The sequence below is a fragment of the Gymnogyps californianus genome, chromosome 7 (assembly GCF_018139145.2).
Source record: "Gymnogyps californianus isolate 813 chromosome 7, ASM1813914v2, whole genome shotgun sequence".
Lineage (NCBI taxonomy): Eukaryota > Metazoa > Chordata > Aves > Accipitriformes > Cathartidae > Gymnogyps > Gymnogyps californianus.
This window is the reverse complement of record NC_059477.1, coordinates 15,212,352-15,224,518: the sequence shown is the minus strand read 5'-3', so window position 1 is coordinate 15,224,518 and position 12,167 is coordinate 15,212,352. Positions and strand designations below refer to the sequence as shown.

Sequence of the window (12,167 nt, the reverse complement as noted above, 5' to 3'; positions counted from 1 at the left end):
CAGTGTGGTAGCTCTCATCTTGAGCTATGTGTGAATGCACAAGAAAAAGTTGATTCTTGCTTCGTGAAGCTTAAACCTTAAAAAAGATTGCTATAGTTGTTATTGTTCGTACCACAACGGCTGTCCAACCCCAAACACCTTGATCCATATTGAGAGGGGCAAGGGAGGCTTTCTGCTGGCAGCTAGTCTTTTAGCCTTTAACAAATGCTCTGGGAGGAAGGTGGTGTAAGGCAAGTGAGGAGGAATGAAATGCAGTGTCTCCCAGGAAAAAACATGGCCTCTTGCACTTTTCTGCACAGTTTTCAAGGTAGTCTCAAGCTTCAGGATGAAGTAAATCTTTTCTCTGCTCTTAAACAATTATTCTTCTGCAGCCCCAGAATTTTCCTGTAGGCAAATCCTAGATTTATTTGAAGATACCTGCCTGCAGGTATACTCTGCTTATGCTTTATAATTTATTTACAAATATTTGAATGCTCTAAGATATTTGTTTCTGGCTTGATCTACAAGTCTATGTTCACATCTTTTTTTATTTTTTTCCTGGGAAGTTTTCCTAAGGAGAATTGGCAGGTTAGATATTTGCTGCTAGCTTATCACTTCCAAGTATTAGAAAACTCCTCCAAGTGTCCTGCAGATACCGTGTTTGCCAGGGACATAGCTTGCACTGACACCTGCGCAGCTTTTTTCTCTTTTTCTTTACAGTTGCTTTCCCTTTCTGTCTGTTTTGGATCTGCATGTGAAACGTGAAACTATGAATCTTTGTACAGTTTTCTGTCTTGAAACAAATGTGGATTCCATTTGTCCATGGAAGTGGAGGGAGCCCCAGCCTGTGCTCATTCTTCTCCCTTTTGGCCCTTCACATTGGTCCCCTGCTGAAGGCTGTGGACGTAGAGAGAGGAGAGCAGCGGGCAGTGCCCACACTGCTCTTCAGTCTGTGCTTCCCCCAGCCTGGTTCTGCCGTTGGGGACTGGCAGGGGTTTAATTAAAGATGCAGAGCTGTCATAGGGTTTTTTCTGAAGTGACGCATTTCTATCGCAGAAATCTTGTTTGCTAATGGAAATTATTGGTTTTAAAAAAAAGAGACTTGAACAACAAAAATGTTACTAGCTATGTAGAAAAAATGCCTTTCTGGCACACAGAAAATCCCAACCATAAAGGCATCGAGTTATATAGATGCAATGTCTTGCCCGTTTGTCTGGTACCTTGTCTCCAAGCGTGGCCACTGCTACGTGCTTCAGAGAATTTATCAGGATTCCCAAAGGGGTGATCAGGAGAATAACCTGATGGTAGAGTGGTTTCTGCCTGCTCTCCCTCTCAGGGAATGGCTGACTCTTCAAGGCTTTACCTCTCTTCAATCTGTCAAAGGCTTTATTGTCTTCTGCTAACCTGATGCTAGTTGTTTTGATTCATATGTGTTTTGAGTTTATTAATTTTCCATTCTACAAAGGGCTTGGCCATACCAATACTTTGCAACAGTTAGGTTTCATGAATTGTTTGTTGTTGTTTTTTGATAAAGATAGCATTTCCTTTCCTCAATTTAAGCATGCTGCTCTTTTAATTGCACTGATGGGATGATGGCTGTTTCTGTGTTTATCTCTACCACGTTATTTTTGCATATTCATGTTTTGCTTGTTAGTTCAGGCCGCTCTAGACTAAGAGATGATCTCTTCATAATGATGGCTCTTATTTAAGTTGATGTCGTTAATTTAAACCCTAAAAATATAGGAGCATGTTTGGATCATTCTTTCTGTTGTGCATTACCATACATTTGTGAAATGTGTATTTCATCTGCTGTTGTGTTCTCTCTTTACTGATTGGGGTGTTGGTCTCTAAAGCTCTTCCAGCCGCCTCCGATATGGACTCAGCTAAGTAATGCACCTTCTGTCAGCTTCTGCGCCTTGCTGGTCACCTCGTGGTCAGCATCCACTTGGCTTTGATAGGACTTCCAGGTTTTAATCCTTTTTTTTTTAAGGTTACTGTTTGCTTGCCTGAATATTTTGTGATTATTAACAATGCGGTTAAAACCTCCACACCTGGACTGAGGGCCAGCTGCATACGTCTTGTTTCAGGGAAGGAGAAGCTGGAATATTTTGATCTTGTTAATTAGTACCTTTCACGCCAATTTTTAGCTTAGTTTGTTGTAAAAGACAGCAAGGAACCCTTTGCTTTGACTCTCTCTGAAACATAAATAACTTCTACGAAGGAGGTGTTTCCATTTTCACAATTTCTCGTTTCATTAGGGTAGTATTTTATTCCGGGCACCGTTTTGCTGGTAGCTGAGTGATGATACATTTTTACTGTCGCATGGACAGATGGAGAAGGGAAAGGAGAAGAAACAGCTGAGTCTTTAATTTGCCATGCAGAGCCAGAGCATGCTTTTCCAGTGCGTCGGGGGTTTTATATAGGGTGTGGAGACTCAGCCGCTCGATGGATCCAAATTAGCAAAATTGTGTATCCACCGCCAGGGTGTTTCTATGGCAACTGTCTCTCAAATCATATATACAAACAGACCTGGCGGGGGGTATCGCCTTCTATTTGGTCTGTAGGAAACCATCGGAAAAGGGGTGTTTTCAGGCTGCAAAAAGGCCTTGCGATGTAAATATTTTTTACTTTCTGGTGACTGCTATAGGTTTTGGGATCGCTGCTTGATGCTGGCACAATTCCGAATCTGTTTGTGTTTTTGCACATTGACTGGCTGCTGTTACTTGTGCTAGGTGTGAGAGTGATCACCAGGAAACTTGCACAGGGTTGCAAATGCACAGAGTTACCAGGCGCATCCTTTAGCTCATAAACATATTGCTGCTGCGCATAATTAATAGCGTATCTACAGCCACGCAGGTAGACCGTATACTACGTGGCTTTTGTGCAGAGCTAACCAAATTACATATTCCTTTCTTTTCCCCTCATTCTTCTTCATAAAACAGCAGAAATCTGGAGGCTCTTCTCTCACCAGCATACCTGGTGAATTAAGGGAAATTATCAACCTGATAAAATTAGCAGTGTAAGAACAGCCAAAGTGGCTGTGACTCTTCACCTAAGTGACTCTATAAATTCTCTCTACATGTCACTTTTTCTGGTGGAAAAAATGAATGAATTATCTATTTAGCCTACTGCCCTCTTTTTGAAATGTAGGGTAATTACTGTTATTTTTTGCTGGTCCAAACTCAGGCACTGCTAAAGCATGGGTCATTTCAAATCAGAGGTGGTTATTTCTTGTGGCCATCAGTTCCATGAGGACTCCTTTCTGTTTTGAGTGAGATAAAGGTGAGTTAGCAAGAGGCCTGTGCTAAATAATTTTTTTCACTTATGAGTATCTTGGATGTTCACTGAGTGGCAAGGTGCATAACGGTATTTGTCTAGAATAATTCCTAAGCTTGCCTAGTAGCTCCAAGGGATAGTGCCTCTCTTTGTATTGGACTTGGCTTATGTAGTGCGTCCACAAGAGATTGTACACAGAAATGCTATGTAAAGCTAGATAAGACTTACTACACCTGAGTGTACAACCTTTCCCATTGTAGAAGCTTATACATCTCTTCGGTGAAAATGGCGTATTGTGCATAAATTACAGGACTGACAGAAATGTACTCTAACCTGTAGAATGTGAAAAACATGTTAATTTTTGTTTTTTTCTCTTTTTATAATCAGGCATTTGCCGAAAGCTTGATGTGATTTATTCTTTTCTTTTTAATGAATTGTTAAAAATGTTTGAAAAGGCATTAAATCTTCCTTTCTGCTATTAATTTGTAAAAGGGGAAGGGGATTTTAAATGGCCTCTTAGTATATTGCTTTATAAAACTGCTGATTCTAGCAGCACTGAAATAGGAATACATACTAATGTAGGAAACACTGAAGGCAGTCAAAGCCTCCTGCATTTATGGAGGAAAAGACTAATAGCTCCATTTTAACAAGGCTCTTAACACTTTGGGCCATCAGCAGGCATTGAGTGAGTGAAATTGGGAGAGCTCTTGTGTGCTAAAAGCATTGAAGTTCACCATTTTGTACCCCAGTTGGAGCCTTCCTGATAGAATTGCGCTCTCCAGCCAACTCCAGTTGCCATCTTGAAAACAAACCAAGTAGCGAGCTGGCATTTTGACTGCGTGCACTAATGCTTCACTTTTGAAATGGCACCAGAGCATGATAAATGCACTTAACTCCCAGCTGGATACTTAGCTTTGCAGTGGCGTTAGGGGAAGTTTCTGGATTTGTGTTAAGAATGAAAGCAAAGCCTGTTTATATCACGTTTTATACCTGAGCAAAACACACAAGAGGAGAAAAAACAGCAAACTTGGTACTAAGATGCTAGCTTTGATTCAAGTAGTTATGCCACTGGAATCAGGAGGAGTGTGCCTAATTAGCTTATGTCCTCATGTTACTGAATTCTAGGAGGAAGGCCAGCCAGGGAAGGAGAGAGAGTATCCCGGCTAGCACACAGATGAGGAAAAGGCTCTGAAGATTGTACCTGTTCTAAACAGTTCTTTGATATGGAAGCCTTTCTTGTTAGCAGAGATAAGATTATGTATGGGATTTGGAGCTTCTTTGAGCCCCTGCCTTCCTTTGTTGATTTTGGCATGTTGCAGCATCATGTGTTCACTGCTCACCATTTTGAGATGCGTTGTTAGTAGCTGGGCTGCATAATTGATCTTCATCTCTAATTACTCTCCTCTCCACAGGTGCCTGGAAAAGGTCCAGATGGGAGCTCATACAATCTCCAGTTCGAGGGGATGGAAAGGCAGTATGCATCCTTACCCAGGTACAGCACCGAGTCTCATACACACACACTCTGATTCACTCTCCCTCCGATGGGTAGGGAAATCAGCCCACAGCTGATGTCCAGCTCCAACATGAGAGATTATTTTGCAGTTTTGTCTTGTCACCTTTTGCTGCTGATTTAGTGCCATCTTTATAACTGTACTATTAATTTGGACTTTTGAATTTTAAAAAACCAGTCTCTCATTGAACATGTCAGCAAGAGTCATGATCCACAGGTAAAGAACATGACATTGAGAAAGCTGGCTCTGCAAGAGTTATAACAGGTCGTAGCAGGGCATAAATGACCAAGTTTATAGTGATATAATCCTAGCTGGCATTGACAGAGTACTGCTGTGGAAAGAAAGCCTCCACTACAGCAGCCACAGCTACTAAAGTCCCACTGTTGCTGCAAGGACTATCTGACTAGCAGTCCTATTCCAGTAGAGCATCTCTGTGCTTTAACTGAACTCTGTGGAAATGAGAGTGAATTCTCTGAGGGCTTTTTTTAATTTTTAATCCTTATCAACTCAATGAAGAGTAATTCTAGTCTGAAACCAGTGGGGCATAACAAAAAGGAAGCATTTCAGAGATTTCAGTCCTGTTTCTATGGGAGTTCTAATAGCAGAATGTAAGATTTAGCAAGCCAGAAAGGGGAGGAAGAGGATGCTAGAAGAGATAGTGGGAAGCAGTGGGAGGAAAATAAAAATAGAAAAATATTCCCTCCTTAGAATTAGAGGGCTGGGAAAGACCTTAGAGGGGTTGCCCAGTCCACTTCTTGGACCTACAAGTAAGATAATTTGTAAAAGCAAAGCAAAAATAGCTATTTACAAGCAAGAAGAGATTCTTCATTGTGAAGTAGTGCTGGCATTTAGGAAATGAGTGAATAGTTTCTTTTTGCTTCTTTTTCTTTTTCCACTGAGCTATTTACATTCAAAAGTGTCACTGGAGAGATTGATTGATGAATATGTAATGCTGTGTCCAATTCCAGATGAAAATACAGAGAATATCTTACTTCTGGAAACCAATATATAAAGACTTTCTCACAAGACATTGTTGGATGTTTGTAGGCATTTTTAATGTACGTGGTTTCTAAACCAAAGGATGTGTCTGTAGTTTAGTTACTGCCTTCAAATGATACTTGTGTCAGCCATCGTTTTGGAGATTCATCCTGTGCAGTAACTGGCTTTTCTAACAGACGCCTGCTTTCCAGCAGTGTGTCGTGTATGTATTTCCTGACTGCCTGTGGATATTCTTGCTCTCCTGGGTAAATAGCCATCTTTTTTCGTAGTCCTCCCAACACTCATGTCTCCTGTCATGTTTTTAACAGTGATTTTTGCAGGTTAGTTAGGTGTAGTTTAATTATGCACACTCTTTTTTATCTATTTTAAACTTCAGTTTTGTTGAGTACTTCCTTGTGAATTACAAGAACAAATTAGCAATTGGTGCCCAGTGTAACTCTACAGCAATTTTCGTATTCCTGTATCATGTCTCCTTTTATTTGTTTTCCCTTCAAGCTAATCAACTGTATTTTTTCAATCTTCATAAAATGGAAATTTCCCAGTGAAGTAACTTCTATCACCCGGAATTCATTTTATTTCACCGGTATTCCTTTCAAGCAAGGATGACCAGAAGTGAGCACAACAGTGCAGATGCAGACGTGCCCTTGCTTTATGCAGCAGTGTTCTCTGTATTCCTTCTATCCCGTTCCTTTTCAAACCCACTGCATCCTCGGCATGTCTCCTAGGTGTGTGCACTGCTTGCCTCTGCACCCTGCGTTTTTGTGGTTTGTTTTTTTTTTTTTAAAGTACATCTATCTGAATCAGATCATGAATTTCACAGCGTTCTTCCCAAAACCTCTATTTAGCTTGGTGGAAACATGACTCTCCAGCTCTTATGATAGGTTTGAGTATTTAGCTGGCTGGGACTCGCCATTTAGGAAGTCATCCAAGCATTCAATAAGCTTTTGAAGATTGGTGTGAAGAGTGTCATTTCTTTCAGTGCCTAAGAAGATTATGCTGGAGAGTGAGAGGGCCTGCACTTCAGCGGGGTTGTGTGTGCTTCCTGACCCCAACGCTCGCACTGCCGCACACAGGCCATGCCATTGCCATGTCTCCAGAGGGTTTCCACCCTGGCAGGAGCAGAGCTTTGGGACAGCGCACCCTTGGGCGTGCCTGCAGTCCAGCAATCGGCTGCTGCCTTTTATACTTAGGTTTTGTAAGTTTTGCAGTTAGATGTTACTGCAGTAATTAAGCCCTGGCAGTCACAAATTACTAGAGTGCTACAGTGAAGTCTAAATCCAGAAGAAGGGGATGCAGTCTCATTGCCAGCCACTAATGGAAATGAGTGATTTCTTTTGTTCTCATGGCTGACTGCCCAGGAGTATAGAGGAATCCAGGTAAAAACCACCCATTTGCCAACCTATTCTCAGTGGAGGATCCATGAATACTGCTGTAATGGGCAGCATTATTAAAAAAGAGAAAGAAATAGGAAGGTAGAAAGAAATACAGAGGTAGTATTTCCTCAAAGAGCAACTTTCTTCTCCCCAGCATTCCAGTATTAGTTCGTGGTTTCCTGCCCTTGGGTTTATTCCCCTCCTTGTCTTGTCCTGTCCTCATCTTGGTCAAACCACTGAGCTGCATTTGGTATGGACGTGGTATATAATTGTCTGCATACTTAGCCATTTAAGTCCAGCTTAATAAGAGATACTTAAAGAGGCTTCAGATGACGGGTGTAGATGCTGGGAAACAGATTCCTACTGCAATATTGTGTTGAATCCAGGAGGATGTGACCTTTGCCTGCTGCTCTGGTGTGGCACACACAAGGAAACAGAGGAAGGCGCTTGGACTGCAGCCAGTTTCACTGGATGAGGAGGGAGGAGGGGATCTGTGCTATGTCAAGAGTAGCTGGGACCTACACAGTGAAACTGTTCTGCTACCTGGAAGCCAGCAGGAGTCATGCCAGTGTGTGTGGGCGTGGACAAATTGAGTAAGAAAGCTTTGGTTTTCCTCCCCACTGGGCAAGAAGGAGGAATGATCACCTGCCAAATAGCTTTATGAATGTCTGGTGCCCCTAAGGCACCACCCCATTCCTGTGCAAAGGCACGCATCCTGCATGAAGGGGAAGTCGGATTGCCAGCAGCATCTGAACATACCTGCTGCTGGGTTGTAAAAATCTAAGCTTTGATATATCATTGCTGCCTTGCCCTTTTGTTTTGTATTTTTCTGTCTTTCTCTGAAGCTGCTAATTTAAGCCTAGATATTATGGGCCAAATTCAGGTGATACAAGTCTGTATTAACTGTGTGTGAGGAATTCAGCTGTGTCAAGTGTGTTTGCCTTTTCACTAGATGCAGCAGCAAATCCAGTGTCCTGGTCTCACAGAGCTCCGTGATGCCCTTTTTACCTTTGAGTGGAGGATCTGTTCCTGTGTAAGGTTACATTTTTAATTAAAAACTGAAAACAGGGGGCAGCAGCCTTTGGAGGAAGGCTTTGTATGTGACTGGCTTAATGAGTGCCCAGCTGAGTTATGTAGTGGAGTTTCTAGGTAAAATAATGCCAGTCTGTAGACTTGGTTTGGAAATGTCTACAGAGGCAAACATCTGAATTAGATGATAAGTGGCTGTGGCAGGAGAGTGGCAGGTCTTCATCTCACACTGCATTGTGCTGTTCTGTCTGCAGAAAAGCAGCAAAGTGGGAAAGACAGAGTGGAAGGCTTTGCAAGAAAGATACAGTTCTTTGCACTCAATACTTACACGTTGCCCTGGGGCTACGGCTAAGTAGTGCAGAGTAGTAGTATTAAGCAATGTTAAATCCTCCTGCTTAGGAGGAGAATGGCTTGATTCTTATACCTCTTAGCCTCTTCTTTTGGGAAGAGGAGCAGGGCAAGAGTGTGGGAGCCAGAAAAACATTTGTATTTTTTAAACTATTTTTAATGCCTGTTTCCTTGGTGTAATCCAGAATATTTTCCTGATGAAGCTGTGGAACAGATATGAAGCTGAAGCTGCTCTGTTTGTTCATCGTTTTATTTTTGAGCTTGCTTTTATGGAAGTCTGTCTTAATGTAGATCACAGTCTTGCTAATGGCAGCCTTGTTTGGAGAAATGTTGTGTTCAAGGACACGTTCTTTTCTGTGTGGATGGAAAAGCTGGCTGTGGCCAAAAGCAGACTGTCAGACCCTGAGACGGGACACTGGTGACATGATGAGTGTAGATCAGAAAGCTCAGCCATCTTCCTGGTAAGAAATGCTGATTCCAAAGGAAAGCTAATACTCCAGACTTTCTATGGAATCCTTGTATTATTGAAAAACATGCATTTTTGTCAAGAAAAGGGGTGGGGCTGGAAAGGCAGCAAGAGCATTAGAAAATAACTGCTAGCATGGAAAAATGAGTTCAGGCTGTGTAGATGAGTTCAGCTGTATTGCTGTGGCTGGGAGGAGACCACTGAGCAAACTGGTAACTGGCTCACAGGAATATCTGTCTTAAATGTAACATGCATCTTAAACCTGGGAAACTTGCAAATGTATTAAGGAACTAGCCTTGCAGTACAGTGGCAGCAGGTAGTCTTGCCATACTGGAAGCTTCTCTTCAGATTGACCATGCAACTTGCGCTTCTTAAGGCAGGCGCTAAAAGCAGCACATCCTCCATTTCTAAGTATGAAGCCAGAAAGAACAATTTTTATCACCTTGCCTGAGCCCTCCATGACCACCTACATTTCTGCATCAAACTAAATTTCCATTTTGATCCATCGCATTACTTTTATAGATGTATTTACAAAAGCATCTAACCTGGAATTAAAATGTCACATTGTGGAGAATTCATTACATTCTTCAGAGGTTAATTATTTTACTGTTTAAAAAGATTATGCCTTTTTTTTTTTCCTAAGTCTGATATTACCCAGTTTCAGTTTCTAGATACTATGGTAAATACTTTTTCTGCTAGATTTTAAAAGCCAAGCCTGCAAAATACCTCTCCTTCAGTATTTCTATGAAGTGATTGTTTCTGTTATCTTTTAACCTCCTTTTCAATAAATTAAATAGATTGAGCACTTAGGTCTTACACTATAGAGCATGAAACCAGCATTGACTCAAGGGGCCGGTGTCCCCATGCAGTCAATTTATGACGTAGCCTCTAGAGTTGAGTCAAAAACATTTCCAACTCTTTGGATCAAAAGCAAAGTTGCTGTAACACCTATGTCATGAAGAGATAAGGTTCCTCAAAGAGAAGGAATGGTTTGCTTAGCAACTTTCATTAACTTTTTCTTGCACTTGAGTGTTCTTGCCTTTATTTTACTAACCAAGTTTATTTCAAAATGCAGGATTTCTGCAATTTAATTGAATCCCAAAAACGTCATCAGAAAGTGACTTGACACAAATCACGAGAAAAAGTTAATTGTCTATTAAATAAGTCATCATTCACCATTGTCTAGCAGAATCTGAAATTAATATACTGACATTACTTAAATATGTATATAGTTTATTCTCCTGGTTAATAAAAAGAAATCACAATTTTAATGCAGACTATAATTAGCTGCAAATCAACTTGTCAGAGCATTCCCAGCCTATGGGAACTGACTAACCAAGGAGCACAGATGAAAAAGCAAGGTTTAAAATCAATTATTTAAATCAAAATTCCCTGCTTTTTTGTTTAAATCACAATTTTTTTTTTGCTTTATATCACTTTGATTTAACTTATTCCATCCCACATTGCAAAAAATCTGTCCCCCTTCTCATTTTGTATACTTCATTTACATTCCTCCTTGACATCCGACAGTACGTTACACAGCATTGACCCAGAAGTGCAGTCATGGTTGTACCCGTCAGCTGAGGGATGTGATTGTCCTGGTTGTTTTTTGATGTTGACCCGTCTGCACTGACAAGTGCCGTGTGGTGGCACAGTGGTTCTCAGTAACGGTGACAGTGTTGCTTTTTCCCATAATACTGCTGCTGTTCTGCCAAGTTATCTTCCAGGGACCTTCTTGGTGCTCAGCCACTTCTTAGTAACAGTCTGCCTCTCAATTTTCCACTCTTCCTCTCTTCAGTTGACTTCGTTACATGACTCTACTGAATTTGCTTTTTTCTTTTTTTTGGCCCAAAATCGTGCTTTATGGCAGGCAGAGGGTGGCAATGCTGATGCAGACTGCAGGTATCACAGGGAATGCCACTGCTGCCTTGTAGCACTGTTTAAATTGGAGCATCATTCACCTGGTTAAAAAGAGCATCTGCAGATATATTTTCATAAAGGGGGGGTGGGGGGAGTGGGGTGCCAAAACTTTAATGGCAATGAAATAATTTATCAACCTAGTCCAGAATTACCAAAGTCATAGTCTGTCAGTGAAACCACGTTACTGGACATGTATTATACAGTTACAAAGCAAACCTATTAACTTTTGGTGCATAATATAATACACAATAGTTTTAGTAATGCCCAGATTTTCCCTCCAAAGTGGTGGAAAACAGTGAAGGGCAAGGTGATGGGAAAATATTTTGTAGTTCTGGGTAGCTGAAAAAAGTCTGTATCTCCTCCATTTCTCATGTTGATTAAAATTAGGAGAAGAGGGTCAAGAGAAAGATTTGAGAACTAATTGTGAGTGGTCTTTTTTAATTTTCAATGTAAATCATACTTTTTTTAATATTCCCCTGACATAACTGCAAAACTAAGAAGACTTGATAATTTGGAGTCCTAAATAGAATTACAACCAAGTAGGGCGCAAAAATGAATGGGCCACCTAATTTCATCGTCCTAGTCATGTGAAATATAAATAATATTCAAACAGTATATTCTCCCGTATACTTCATTATTAACTTTCTCTTGTGTTTTAATCATCTAAAGTAGTATCAGTAACTCAGGGATATTTTTTAAATATGATTTTTATCTTGACAGCTGTACTTTCATTGAAAATGCAGCAAAATCTTATCTGTCTGTATCTTCCAATGTGGTGATCTCATTATAAATGAAATATGTGTATGGTTTTAGTTGGGTTTTAAGTCCTGGCAGATGAATTTAGAATCAGTTTTAATGGAAATACTGGTCCTACTCAAGACCTCCAAGATACATTGCAATAAACCAGCCAAGATGAAATACAGGCAAAGAAAAAAGATCATTCTTACATGCTAGAGCACAAGCTTGGGAACCAAGCTGATGTGCTCATTGAAAGATTACCTTAAATCTGATATCAAACAGTTTAAGATTTGCTTAACTAACTTTACTTAACTCTGCAAGATAATAAAACTGATTGCTGTGGAAGCTGCCCAGTGTCTCTGAGATGTCAGGGAAGTTGTTGTATTTCAAGAAGGACAGAGTCCAAATCCATAGCGGGACACCGGATTTGTGATACGTACACGCATCAGAAGGCTGGAAGTGCTCTGTTGCAACTTGTTCTGTTTTATCTCAGTTTCAGTTACTCTGCTGCAGTGTGCCATGGTACTA

General features: G+C 40.8%; 1 protein-coding gene across 3 annotated transcripts in view; it reads left to right on the top strand.

Annotated features, from left to right (window-relative positions):
• Nucleotides 1-12,167, top strand: part of PARD3B (par-3 family cell polarity regulator beta) — a 437,827-nt gene that overhangs the window by 401,952 nt on the left and 23,708 nt on the right. For all 3 annotated transcript variants that reach the window (XM_050899878.1, XM_050899879.1, XM_050899877.1), the window contains one exon: nt 4,668-4,747. In XM_050899878.1, the coding sequence (XP_050755835.1) occupies nt 4,668-4,747 (80 nt within the window). The remainder of the gene's footprint in view (nt 1-4,667; nt 4,748-12,167) is intronic.